This window comes from Ovis canadensis, chromosome 1 (assembly GCF_042477335.2).
Source record: "Ovis canadensis isolate MfBH-ARS-UI-01 breed Bighorn chromosome 1, ARS-UI_OviCan_v2, whole genome shotgun sequence".
In the NCBI taxonomy this organism is placed as follows: Eukaryota; Metazoa; Chordata; class Mammalia; order Artiodactyla; family Bovidae; genus Ovis; species Ovis canadensis.
Window position 1 is genome coordinate 29,601,471 of NC_091245.1, and position 13,793 is coordinate 29,615,263.

General features: G+C 53.2%; 1 protein-coding gene across 2 annotated transcripts in view; it reads right to left on the reverse strand.

The window, feature by feature from the left end:
- The window catches only part of SSBP3 (single stranded DNA binding protein 3), a 164,635-nt gene extending 151,937 nt beyond the window's left edge, over nucleotides 1-12,698 (reverse strand). The window contains exons 1-4 of one of the 2 annotated variants that reach the window (XM_069592500.1): nucleotides 12,201-12,698; nucleotides 11,129-11,201; nucleotides 10,845-10,906; nucleotides 8,007-8,091 (exon numbers count right to left, since the gene is read on the reverse strand). In XM_069592500.1, the coding sequence (XP_069448601.1) occupies nucleotides 8,007-8,091; nucleotides 10,845-10,906; nucleotides 11,129-11,201; nucleotides 12,201-12,256 (276 nt within the window). In that variant the 5' untranslated portion in view covers nucleotides 12,257-12,698. The remainder of the gene's footprint in view (nucleotides 1-8,006; nucleotides 8,092-10,844; nucleotides 10,907-11,128; nucleotides 11,202-12,200) is intronic. The other variant, XM_069592492.1, reaches the window with a different exon arrangement.
- Nucleotides 12,699-13,793: the final 1,095 nt, after the last annotated feature.

The window sequence follows — 13,793 nt, forward strand, 5'->3', positions numbered from 1 at the left end:
GGAAGAAACAGACACAGACTACACATCACAGGCCAGTGCTGGCCAGGAGCGTTGAGTCAGCAGTTCATCCACACAAGCAGCAGGGCTGGTCTGGAGGCTGCATGTGTGAATCCCCTCTCCCAGTCACTTGTGGTTGCTTGAAGAAGGTGGATTCCAACCTAGGGACCCAGAGTGCTCATCAACCAACAGGTGGTTCGTGCGTGCCAGGAGCACACCTCTCACACGAGCATCGTCCTGCTGCTGCTTCCCTTTAGGCCATCGGAAAGCCAGAACTCGTACCAGGCCTCAAGTGAGATAATAAGAATGACAGCACCAGGCGCTGCCTGGTTAGGACCTCATGCTCTCACTGCCACAGCCCAGGCTCTAATCCCTGGTTGGGGGAACTGAGATCCCACCAGCTGCATGGCATGGCCCAAATTTAAAAACAGAATGATAGTACACGTTTGTGTGGCACTTACGCTGTGCCAGGCACTGTACATACCATGTATGCATGTGTGTGTGTTTAATGTGTGTGCCTGCGTAAGCTCATCCAATCCTCGGAACAACTTCATGAGATAGGTACAACTTTATTAACCCCGTTTCACATTTGAGGAAACTGAAGCACAGAGAGGTTACTTAAGGTGCCCAGGTTCACACAGCTTGGAAATGCAGCAAGGTAGCATTTCCACTAGTCACTGAGCACTTCAGGCACTCAGTAATTGGACTGAATCAACACCTCGAAACTTGGCAAGTGTCTTCTGCTCCTGGTCTGGGGGTCAGCTGACCAAGACCTCAGGCTCCTCCCAGGAAGCTGACAGAGATGGTAGCCCACGTGCCCAGAACTAGCTTCCGGTGGACCTACAAAGGCTGACACATGCCTTCCTCGCCTTCTCCCTAAGGCCCTTCGTACGGACTCCTCACTCAATCCAACGGTCAAGTGAAGCCCGAAGCTGGCCAGAGCAACATACATACCGAAGAAGACAAAGACTGCAGGGCTTTCGAGTCTGGTCACCCTTACAAGCATTTATAAGCAGGCCCCTCATAGCTGGGCTTCCCTCGTGGCCCAGCAGAAAAGACTGCCTGCAATACAGGAGATGTGGGTTTGATCGATGGGTGGGGCAGATCCCCTGGAGAAGGAAATGGCAACCCAATCTACTATTCTTGCCTGGAGAATCCCATGGACAGAGGAGCCTGGCGGGCTACAGTCCATGGGTTGCAAGAGTCGGACACAACTAAGGGACAAAACCACCACCACCGCTACCCCCACAGTTAACCTTTCCTGGATGGTCTTCCATGCCTTATCACAGCCACCCTCACGGCGGGCTGAGCAAGGATGACCCATGTTTCCACCTCACAGTTAAGAGAATGGACCTTGAAAAGTAAAGACCCCTCCAGCTAACAAAGCGTGTGAAACAAATTTGCATTCAGGTTTCTGTTCGTGTCAAGTTGCAAGCGTTTCCCATCTAACAACTCAGCAGCCACACACGGGAGTGGAACAGGACCGCTCTGTCCAACACAGATAAGGGGCACAGATGCCTCAAGGGACCATTTATCAGTGCCAGCCCATGCCAGGACTGCCTGTTCTGCCCCTGACAGGGGTGTTGAGGGGAGACAAGACACTGGTATTGAAGGGAGGGCTCCAAGACACAGCAGAGGAGTCCAGGCACCAGAGGGCATCAGTGGGTAGTTTAAGTGTCCAGTTCACTAGCGTCAACCTGCTCTCCCAGAAAAATATGCTGCTATCATCATCGTATTAAAAGATTCTGGGGGAAAACTTTAGGGCTTTAAACAGAAAGGAAACTAACTCATCAAGCCCTGGCCACTGAGAGACAACCATTTTACATATACAATCATACTGAACCCTCACAACAAACCCATCCAGGAATCACCATTTCCCCATTCTACAGATGGGGACACCAAGGCTTCAGAAGTCTGCCCTGCCAGGAAATGACAAAGTAGGAACGAGAACTCAGGTGTCCATCCTAGCCACGAGGCAGAACCCAAGCCCTTCAAAATCCAGGGGATTCAGGGTCCAAGGTGGGGGAGCAGGGGGACGGGGTGGGGTTGGGGCGCAGGTATCGTAACACCGGAGAGAAACATTTCTAAAACTCATCTCAGCAACACTACAGAAAACCCCATTACCCTGGCGAATCAAAAACAATCATTATTGTCTATTTGCTGTAAGCTTCCAGCAACATGTATTAAAGAAGTTTATGTGAATCGTCTAATGCACTTGTGCCGTGGTCAGAATTATTACCAAGCTAAAAAAGATTAATTTTTCTAAATACTCTAAACCCTAGACACTATTATAAAGGCTACAGCTAGTGTAACATTTCTGTTATCTTGGCTGACAGGCCCTCAAACACACACGCCTCCCCTTTGCTGCTCTGGCTTAAGCTCACGCTCACACACACACACTCACCCACAGAGGCGGGAAGGTCGAGGGAAGGGGCAAGGCAGCTCTGGCCTGAGGTCCCTGCTGGAGAACCCGCTTCCCTTGGAAAATCTAAATGGCCTAAGGGATGCTGCAGGGAGAGCTGGGTGTCTCCCGGCTCCCTTGGAGTGGTGGCTGGCACTCAGTTAACTCTTGGTCCAAGTCTGCAAAGGCTTAGCTAACAAAGATGGCATTATGCACAGACTGGAGCGCATGGCTGGTCTTGGAGTTCAAATGAAGTGACCACTGCCAAAAACTTTGTTTGGGTCCCCACCACTCCCCCCGCCCCACCTCCCGCCTTGAAATAAAGGGCAAGGATTTGCAATTTGGGGTCTTGCTGCCACTTGAAACCCATTAAGGTGGCCACACTGCCCGGGTTCTGGCAAAAAGCAATTCCAGTTACTCATTTAGTGTTTAATTAGCTACCGATGGAGGAGTCTGGCAGCCTCTGGGGTTAAGAGGAGCTGCAACAAACAGGGCGGGAGCCCGAAGAAAGGCCATAACATGGTCTGAGCTCCAAGTGAAGCAGGGAAAGAAACAACTGTGTGTATGTTTTGTTTTTATAATCTGCCACACAAGGGTGCCAAGGGTCAGAGCCAAACACAAGGCCGTGAACTTGCCAGGACTTCTGGGCAGATGGCTAGGCTGGCTTATCGCGGCGGAGAGCACGCCCCCAGCTCCTCGGAGCTGCCCCTGCCCGCAATGCCACCCTCTCACGCCCCTGTTCCCAAAGGGTTCTGGCAGCCGTGGACACTCCTCGCCTGGCAGGAACCTCAGCTCAGCACATCCAAGGAGCGCCCTCTCAAATATCACTTTGCTATTTCAAACCCACCAAGGACGCTGGACCCCTGCCACAGAGCCACAAATACCTCAGCTCCCGTCCACACCCAGGACTCCGGGGCGCTTTTTGACTTTAACCAACCCACTTGGAGAGACAGGCTCACAGCTGGGGGTGCAGGGTATGGGGGTCAGCTGAGTCCTGCTGGGGTGTGCATAAGGGTAGGAGAGAGGCTGACCTGAAAGGGGTCGAAAATCTTCAGAAAAGGGAAACTGAGGCTCAACACCTGCCAAGGTCATGGACTCCACGTCCACTCTGAACCCCAGGTTCTTCACTGGGGATGACGGGTGGGGCTTGGGACAGCATCCATGAGCCTCCTGAAATCCTGCACAGAGTCTCCTCTGTGGGGACACACGCGTTTTCTGGAAGGGAAGGCCATAGCTTTTCTCGGATTTTTCCTGCCAAGACAGCCACTGCAACATAACAAACTCCCTTCCCAGAGCCTGGGTCCCATCTCTGCCAATGACTGCAATTCACCTCACAGGGGCTTTAATTCTCCCCTGAATTATTTCTTCAGTGACTATACACAGGCCCGCTTTGGGTCAAATGCAAATACTTTCCCTCTGTTTTGTAGGAATTCTGTATCAAATGAAGGTTGTCAAAAGCTAGGAGGTAGAATCTGAAAAACTGGGAACTGGTCCCAGCTCTGCCACCTCCCAGCTATATGCCCTCAGACAAGCCATCTCAACTCCAGGCCTCAGTTTCTTCATCTGTAAAATAGGGGTCAGGTTTAATAATAAAACCTGCTCACCTGGCAGCTATGAAGTCAAACTACAATCATGCAATGATAAAGAGTTCCGTAAAGTAGAGCAAGCTGAGTGTCACTGCTCTCCAGCACCTTCAACTCAGACACTGAGCTGGTGGGTGGGAGTGTCCACTCCAAGAAAGGCCAGGACCAGACAGACATTGGTGTCTAAGAGAACCCAAGGGCTTCATCAGCATCTGAGAACCTCTGCTCTGGCCACAGGAGAACAGCAAGGAAACCGCAGCCTGGGTCCCTGTGAGACTCCTCCCATGGCCTCAGGGCTCTGCTGACTTCAGGTAAACCCATTTCTCAGAAAAGTCCATTCCAGGGACTGAGCCCGCATCCCTCTGAGTTATGTGTGGTCAACGTCAGGGCAATTTGGCTTATACACAATGAGCCAAGCAAACTGAAGCTGCCAGGTGTGGAGGGGCGGAAATAGACTGTGACTCAAATAAAAACTCACCAATTCAAAGAAAATTTCAGTCTCCTCTGACTGAGTCACCTGGTTCATTCCCAGCCTTGTAGCCTGGCTTGGACCAGAGAGATGCACCTTTGAGGTCACCACACCTTAACCCACCACCAGGAAGCGGAGAGCACCTGCCAGGAACACAGATTTACTTCCCTAGGAAAGCCAAGAGCAGGATCTTCCATGATGAGTTCCTTCCCAGTCCCGTGGGAGTCCCTTCTCACCCGCGCCCCACACACACTCACTACCCACAGAGGCCCAAGCAAGTACCTGAGCTTCACGGACAAACCATGAGAACCTCTGAATTTCCTTGGTTGAAAACAGAAGGCCAGTTAGCACACACTCTTATTTACACTCCACTTTATCTTCTAAAAAGGATTTAAGATAACACACATTAACACATATTAAAATCACCTAATTCAAGATGACCCAGCAAAAATGAGTCATTGAAAGACCATCTTCCAATATTCTACCAGCTATTCCAAACCAGGTTACTCACTGACCTCAGATTACCAAAATACCCCAAAATGGGTATATTTTTCTTACCCACAGTTTCTTAATCCCTTCATCCATTCAGTATGTATGCCTACCATGTGCAAAGTATTGTGGGAGCTATAGAAATGAATAGCACTGTAGATAACTAGGCTCTAGTATGGAAAAAATTAATAAGCTGTGGTTAGAAAGACAAACCTGAATGGGAAGTTGGCCGGAATAGTGCAAATACATCTGCCGTGGACCTTTGGGGCCAAGTCTCAGCAGTGTTAGGAACACAGATTCTGGAGTCACTTATGACCTGTGTTTGGATCCTAACTCTTACAGCTATGATAACCATTCTGTGCCTCGGTTTCTTTATCTGCAGAATAGAGCTAACAAAATGCCTTCTTTCCCAGGGCCACTGGCAGCCTGAAACGAGAGCTTGAACCTAGAACACTCACCACAGGGGGCCCAGCACATCGAAAACCATCAACAAAGGCTTTGGACAGGTGGTTTGTACAGACACTGAGAGAAAGAAGTGATCAGCATGTGCACGCAGCCAAGTACCCTGAAGTCCTCCCCGAAGAAGCTAAAAGGTGACACGATGGGTAAGAGAGGCACTCACTCCAGTTAAGAGGAAGGCAGCCCAGGAAGAGGCTGCAGCAGTAATTCTAGCTGGAAGAAGTTAGGGCAAAGAAGACGGTAGCTGTGGGACCACATGAAGATCTGAGAAGGACACAGAGAAAAGAGGGAGGGTTCCTTCTCATCAGTTTCTTAAATATTTTTTAAAATTCCCATTGCTTCTCTGTCATCTCTGCAATTCAATGCCCATCCCCCCGTAACTCTTTCACAATAAAGATGGTCGGTCCGTTCCCATCCCCGTCATCACTCCAGCCCTCCTCTCACGTGACCTGACTCTCAGATCACATCACATCAAGTGGATCCCAATCCAGAAGGATCCCAAGATCTGTGAATCCTGGGCCTCAATCCCTGTGACTTCAGCCCTTGCTAGCATTTTCTAAAGGTCTACACCAACTTCAGCAATCTCTACACAATTCTGCGGCCCTCCCTCAACAAATTACTGAAAAAAAACCCATGCAAACTTTCACTGCCACCATACTGTTTTAAGACTGCGGACCAAACCACAAACTACTAAAGAATCTTACGTTATTTACTAGGGAGCTAAACTTAGTTAAAAATCATTAACTTCTCTAAAAGACAGCATAGACATCCTACGTCAAGAGAGTAACTTGAAATAGGTATCTCCACCAATCCCTACTCTAAGATGGAACCATCTGCATAGCAGTTAAATACAGGCCACAGAGGAACTGGCTGTCCACAGGTTTAAACACAGAACACACACACAAACACACACACACGATTTTTACTAAGTAGAAAGGTCAAATTCCCCAAGTATTTTTATATGGCTAATGTAACTCTTGGCCTCCGCCCCCATCCTCCAGCCTCCAGCTCAGGAAACCCTATGATCACCACCACCAATTTTCCCAGAAGAACCACATCACAAGTGAACCAGCCCTCTCACCTTTTATTACTAAAAGTTCACCAGGCCATAAGTACCATTTGCCAGCTTCTCTCCTTCAGCCCTGGAGAGGGCACAAGAACTGGTCAATCTTCTCAGCATCCCACACCAAGGAGTATTAACTTCACAGTCAGCAAAATTTCATCACATTGAATATTCTCAAAATCAGGGAGCCTCCAGTGGCGTCTCTAAGTCCTCATACTACACAGAGAAATTTTCACCACAAAGATACTCAGGGCGTGGGACTTGACCACTTGTGAAACTCAACCAAACGGGTTCTGGACTCCCAGACCAGTTTCAAACTGCATGCAGGGGATGAACATGGCTTGGACAAGTGGGTGGTCCCTGATGACATTCCAAAAACCAACTTCCGTGTCCTGGAGCTCAAGGGACCATTCCTCCCCACCTCAAGCACAAGTGGAAAATCAAATAACCCACCTTTCGAGTGCACACGTGTGCACACACATTAGACACACACACACACAAACACTTAACTTTCTACAAGACCAACAGGAAGCAAAGGAGGCTGGGAAGATCTTCAGACCCTTCCCCTTCCATTCCACCCACCTCCAGAAGATCCTAACCTGCTTCACCTGAAACAGTCGAAAATCTGACTCCACCCCAATTGGAATCCAATTTTTTTAAGGGGGGACTCAGTGGGAAATGGACAGGCAGTAGATCTCTCTCTTATATGCCTTTCATAACTCTTAAGAAACTTACCCAGGGAAAGGGATTGATAGAGTACAAAGCACTACACAATGTGATCTAACTTTCTTCACAAGAACATTTTGAACACAGTATTATGCACCAGCCAAGGACCTCAAAGTATACATCTTGGTGGACACAACACAAGGCCCCCACTCACAAACACACAATGTGCACACACGCTGCTGCTGCGGCTAAGTCACGTCAGTCGTGTCCGACGCTGTGCAACCCCACAGACGGCAGCCCACCAGGCGCCCCCGTCCCTGGGATTCTCCAGGCAAGTTCACTGGAGTGCGGTGCCTTCTCCGAATGTGCACACACACACACACACACACCCCCAAAAACATAATCTGAAAGATCACTCTGTGGAAAGTAACCTAAGAATCTATTGCACCAAAGTCTCACTCAAAACACACCTTCTACTCCAAAACAAAAGTTTCATATCTGCTTTTTATTTTTCTTGACTGTGGTCAACTTTTTCACAAACCCGCACCAAATAGGGTTGGTCACCCCCATTCCCCAGCAGACTGCTCAATCAGAACATAAACCCCACAGGGCTGAGCCCTGCACAACGCCATTTAATGCTCCAGATAGGTGTCTATGCTCTTTTGCATAATTACAACATTATGAAATACCGTTTACCAAGTTAGACAGCTGCCGGAGGACGGTACAGGGTAAGGGAAGCAGAGAGGTGGGGAGGATAGAAAGAAAGGCAAGGAGAAAACAAAGACCACTGCCAACTGGCTGTGTATTTGCTTTTGGTACTAAAGAAGTTCAAGCTATCCAACCTGTAATTATTGCCAGGATTAAAAATTTGTTACTCACGTAATCATGAAAGGCTTTTGCTTCACTTGAATGTTCACAAGTGTCTCGCCTTTCAGGAGCTGCACAGTAAAGGTCCCAAAATACGCTGCAAGTCGAAAAATAAAATAAGATCAGGTTACTAATTATTACTTGTGTGCCCAATGGCAAGTGTACAATGCATGGTACTAACAGCACCAGGTCTCCCCAAGGCTCAGTCCTACCTTTTCAGCCTTCATTGGGCAAACTCAGTCTACAAAACAAAATGGACCCAACCTCTTCTGACAGCCTGGCATTTGCAGTAAGAGCAATTGTTCTCACCCTTCAGGCACCTACTATGTGCATGCCCATGACACTGCTTGTAACCCCCAAGAGCTGTAAGGTGGGTGATTTTATTCCCACTTTATACACAGGACAATGAAGGCTCAAGCCCATTAGTGCAACACACGCACGGATGCCCAAGGAGGACAGGTAGGAATCTGGGTGAAAATCCATGCCCGTCTCATCTCTCATATGAACACCCCCACCTCCATCCCAAATGGCTGCATTTCATTAAAGGATTAAATTGTCAAAGTCACGACTATGATTCATATACACAGAAACCTGGGTGACTCTGGCAATAAAGAGAATCTCCAGGTTCTTAACCCAGAGCCCATACCCTGGAGGCGTTTGGTGTGGTGTAAGGATCCTACCTGTAGGAGTGGGTGATGGGTCTTATGTGCTTTTGCTTTCTGAGAGAAGTTGTGTGGTTGGGGCTGGGGGTCTGGCCACCACAGACCCCTGCCAGCTCACCCACACTCTCACCTAGGCCCTCCCCCAAGGCATTCCTATATAAAAACCATTCCTCCCCTGCCCAAAGAACATAAATCCATCACCCAAAGGTGAGGTTATGGATGATCAAGTATCTTGTTTTTCCACAATGACATGAAGCCCACCCCCCCTCAGACAGCCACTTGTCCAGCAAAAGCAGGGTTGGGGGGAGATTTCCCAGCCTAACTCCCCTCTGTGATTTCTGTATGGTCACCCCAACCCTTTGCATTATGTGAAAACAGACAGACAAATCCTTTGTCAACCAACAAAACCCTATACAAACATGAGGTCGTCAGTGGTATCAACAAGCAGCCTTAGAAACCCTCTCCAGGTCAAGAGCCCGAGGCCCAGGGATAGGAACTCGCCTGAAGGGTAAAGTGTGCACCAGAGCAGAGGTCTGACTCCTGGACCAGAGCTCCTGTCGTCATTATAAACAGCCAGCCCAGAAGAAACCATCTCAACTGCCAGTTCTATCTGTCAGCGGACAAGCATCTCACTCCAGGTGCGCGAGGAACGCAGCCTGGCCCTCTTCAGATCCGCTCCACCGCTTCCTCCCACTCCAAAGGCTGTGGTCATCTGCTCGGGCGTCAGTGTCAAATCACAGAGTCCCCACTGCCGGAGCCCGGCACGACACACTCTAGTTCCCAAGGCAGAGATAAGGTTGGAGAAGTTGTATATGGGGGGGGGGGGGGGGGGGTCGGTGCAGTGATTAAGCACAGAACAGGATAATCGGGGACTTTTATTAACTGTAGAGGGAGGACAGTCTACTCCTACTAACAGCAGAACATTCCTTTCTGTGCTCTGAGGCTGCACATATTTGATTAACTTCCTCTACATGCTACATTTCTAACACGACAAACTCCCTGGCCCCTTCTGAGTAATTTTTACTCATAAGCCTAAGTGTCTGCAAAGTCCGTGGTGGCCAGACCGGCCAGCCCCAGCCACACAACTTCTCTCGGAAAACAAAAGTGCAGAAGACAGGCCACCCACTCCTACAGGTAGAATCCTTACACCACACCAAACGCCTCCAACTCTGCAGTTGCGAGGTTGGCAGAAGTAATTAAAAACTCATCTTCTCTGCAGCAAGTTAGAACAGACACTTCATCCCCCTGCATCTCAAAGACACTTGAAACAGTAACCCGAGCTGGCGGTCAGGTAAAAGTGCTAAGATCCCAAGATGGGGCACTGAACTGCAGCAAAATATCAAAAACCACTCTGCTCTCTTTTCCTTTTGAAAAAGATGTCAAAGACTCCACCGATCGGTCTCACAAAACACCCAAGTCTTACTCAAAGCAACTGCTCCCGCTAAACCTAAGCCTCCCTCCTGGGGGGCTGCAAACCAGGAGCGGATCTCTGGTGGTCCCAGGCAGGCAGGGCCCAGGGGCCTGGGGAGAGGGTCACAGAAACAGCCCCCAACTACCAACGACAGGCATATGCCAGGTCTTAGTAAAATGAAACCTGGAGGTTTCAGGGCTATTTAGAGGGGTGGGGGTTTGGGGGCGGGAACATCCAGTCAGTCTGAATCAGTATCTTTAAAGGAAGTGGGAACCTCCTCTTGCTCTTTCTCAGGGTGCCTGGAAAAGGTACCCATGGATCTTTCTCTCAAAGTTTCGCTTATAGAGGAAAAAGGAAGGGACAGGCCAGTTGTAAAACAGACCTGGTATCCCAGCCACCGGTCCTGCCCCACCCCCACTCCCTCTAATTAAAGCAGCATGCAGAATTGACAAAAATCCTTTCAGGTTTTTTCCAAGTCCGTGCTTACTGCTTCAGAGTGAGATGTAAAAGTAAGGCATTTCTATTGCAACACTAGGCATGATTAGTAGGTTCTCACCAGTGGGAAAAGAGGAGGCAGAAACTTTATGCATCGACCTCTGCTGCCCTTTCCCTTTTCTGCCAGTCCTGGTCTGAGGGCCCAGAGGCACCCTGCTCTCTACAATGCTGAGGACTAAAGCACAGGGAGCCTGCTCCAGACCCCCTGTCTTTGTTCACTTGGACCCCGGGGGGCTCAGAACAAAACACACACACACACACACAAAACTATCACAAACTTACCACCACCACGAGTGCAAAAACCCAGGCGGTTCTCCCAACGTGATGTTTTTTTCCCATCGAATCTAGAATGGAGAGAACAGAGACAGCTCAGGGCAGCAGAAGGAAGGGGTGGGCTGGGGGCTTCCCGGAGCCAAAAGGCTGTGAAGACCAACCAACAATAAATGCCAAAAGGTGATAAAAATTCAAAATGGTGACCACAGTGGCTGTTCCAGAAAACAAAGGCTTTAAGAACGATGGGGAGGAGGGGGTGTCAAGAACTGGATGACTGGGGGAGTTCCACTCACCTCTGACAAGAAGGTCTGTGCAGACTTCTGTGCTCCTACGTGCAGTAAATATTCGTAGACATATAAAGCTAACCTGGAGAGTGGGCAGGGGGGCACAGAGAGAGAGGGAAGGCGTCAGATCACACTGGTGCTCGCTCCTGGACCGTACCAGCCGGCTTCCAACCCTGTCCGTGCTGTCCCATTGTGGCCCCGACCAGAGGTGAGCAGCTAGCTTGGTCCTGCCTGGGGCCAAGGGTGCGAGCAGTTAGGGGGTGGGTACCAGGAGACGCGTTTACTTCAAGCCGCGGGGGCTGAAGAGCAGCCCCCGAACTTGAACTTCCAAGTAGCGTCGGGACCAAACCCACCTAGGTCTCTCAAACTCGCAAACCGCCCGACCCCAGAGCCTCGCTTCTTTTCCCGACCTACTCCTTGCCACCAACCCACCCTCTCCCCAGTTTTGAGGGTCCGGGGAGACTCAGTCCTGGACTCCGGGGTGCTCCGCGCTCTGGAGAGGGCAGCAAAGCGCCGCCCTCACCACCTCCCCCCAAAACAACTGTCCCCCAAGCTAGGGCCAAGCCGGCGCCGCTGTCCCTGCCCAGCCCGGCGCCCCGGAGGGCGCGGGGCCGGCGGTGGGGCCGAGGGCAGGGAAGGCAGAGCGCTCCTGGCCGAACAAAGCCCCCGCCACGCACTCCTCAAGCCGCGGGCGGACAAAAGGAGCCTTCGGGGCTGCAAGAAGCCACGCGCCCCCTGCTCGCGCCCGGTGGGCAAAGTGCGGTCACCGCCGCGAGCTCCCCGGCCGGGGCGGATGCCCCGGCTGGCTCGCAGGACCTCGCCCACCCCTCTCCGCGGGCCCCCGCGCCCGGCACGCCCCGGGGCCACCAAATGCCCCCTCCCCGGCGGCGCCCCCCGACGCCCCAACCTCAGCCGGCTCCCAACAATGGGCTCTCCCACGCCGCCCGCCGCGGCCTCGGGAAGGGGCCAGGCTGGCGGCGCCGGGGCCCGGAGCGCAGCAGCCCCCGCCCGCCCACCTGCCTCCCACCACCCGCCCGCAGCCCGGCGGCGGCGCGGCCGCCACTTGGAAAATAGGGCTTACTTTTCCCGAGCCTGCCCGTCCGAGGGCACCGCCGAGCCTTTGCCTTTGGCAAACATGGTTTGCAGAGAAGAGGACGCCGAGCCTCCTCGCCGCCGCCGCCGCCGCTACCGCTCCGGCTGCTCCCGAGCTGCCCCCTCGCTCCCGGCCCCCTCCCCGGCGCTCGCTCGCACACTCGCTCGCGCTCTCCTCGCCGCGCTCCCCTCCCTCCCCCCCAGGCGCTGGCTCCGCGCTCTTTCCAGCTGTCAAAGCGTCAGCCCCGGCCGCGGCCCCATCGCCCTGGAACTCCTCCTGCGCCGGCTCGGCCTGGAGTGCCGGTGCCGCCGCCGCCGCCGCTCGCCCGCCGGCCCGGCTGCCCGCTGGCTCGCTCGCGCGCCCGCCCGCCCGGCTCCGCCTGCGCCGCCCTCTGCGCCTCCTGCACCGCTGCCGCCGCCGCCGCCGCTGGTCTACTTGGAGCTCAACCGAACGTGGCTACCCCGGCGAGGGATCGAGGCGGGCGTCAACGTCCCGCGATTGATTGGTGCCTCGGCCAATCTGCGCGCGGGGGCGGGCCCAGGGCGGCCCGGGAGGGACGCCCTGTCAGCGCCCAGCCGCGGCAGTCCCCGCTGAGGCCGCCACCGAGGAGCCGCTGTCCCTGCTTCTGCGGGCGAACTGGGGGTGTCCGCGGGCGCGAGCCTGTTTTCTCTAGATGTAGGGAGAGGACGCGAATCGAGAAGGGGGAGCTCTAGTCTCCTGGCACCCGCGAAGAGGGGGTCCGACCCGCGGTCTCCGCGGCGTGGACCGCTGGGGAGCGGGTGGGGGGCGGGGGGCTCTGCGGCATAGTCGGAGGGGAGGGGGCGCGGACCCCTGAGCCGAGCACCGCCGGCTCCCTCCCGCCACGTCCCTCTCCCTTATCTGCCCCTCACCTCCCCCCGCCTCAGCCCGCGCCAGCCCAGCCCTGATCTCCCCCTCCCCCTCGCCTGCCCTTCCCGTGGGCTCCGACCCCGACCCCCTCCCCAGACTTCCACTCGCCCCCACCCTTGGCCGCCCCGCCCGTGGTCCTCCCTCTCGCCTAGTCTGGCTTCGGAGCGCAGGGCCCGGGGTTCCACGCTGGGAGCTGGGCGGCTCGAGCCGGCGCCGAGGCGCGCGGCTGCTCCTTTACTAGATCATTAAAATACTTTGGAAAACCCCAAAGTGGAGTCGCGCGAAAATGGCCCTTGGCCTGCTTTGGGGAACCTGGGGGAAGGGACTGAAGACTTGAGCTAAGAGAAGGGAGAGTGATTGATCCCAAATTTCCAAGGTCTGCCCGCCCTAGCAAGTTAGCCCCTCGGCTTCTCCGGGAGAGATGGTGCCATTCCAGGGTAGAGGGGGCTGTCACCTGGGCGCCCCGCTGCGCGGAATACGCGTCACAGAAATCTGCAAACTTCAAATAAATGGAGCTAAATTGGGGAGTGGGGTACGAGAGCCAGCCGTGGGGGGAGGGGAAGCTTCCATTGTCAGTGACCCAGGTGTACAATGGGAAATTGAAGGGGGCTGGCAGAGTGACCCAGCTATTTGCTCCTGACTCCTTTTTGCCCACGCCGAGAACCCGAGGACACACTGAGTGTCCCTCATTAG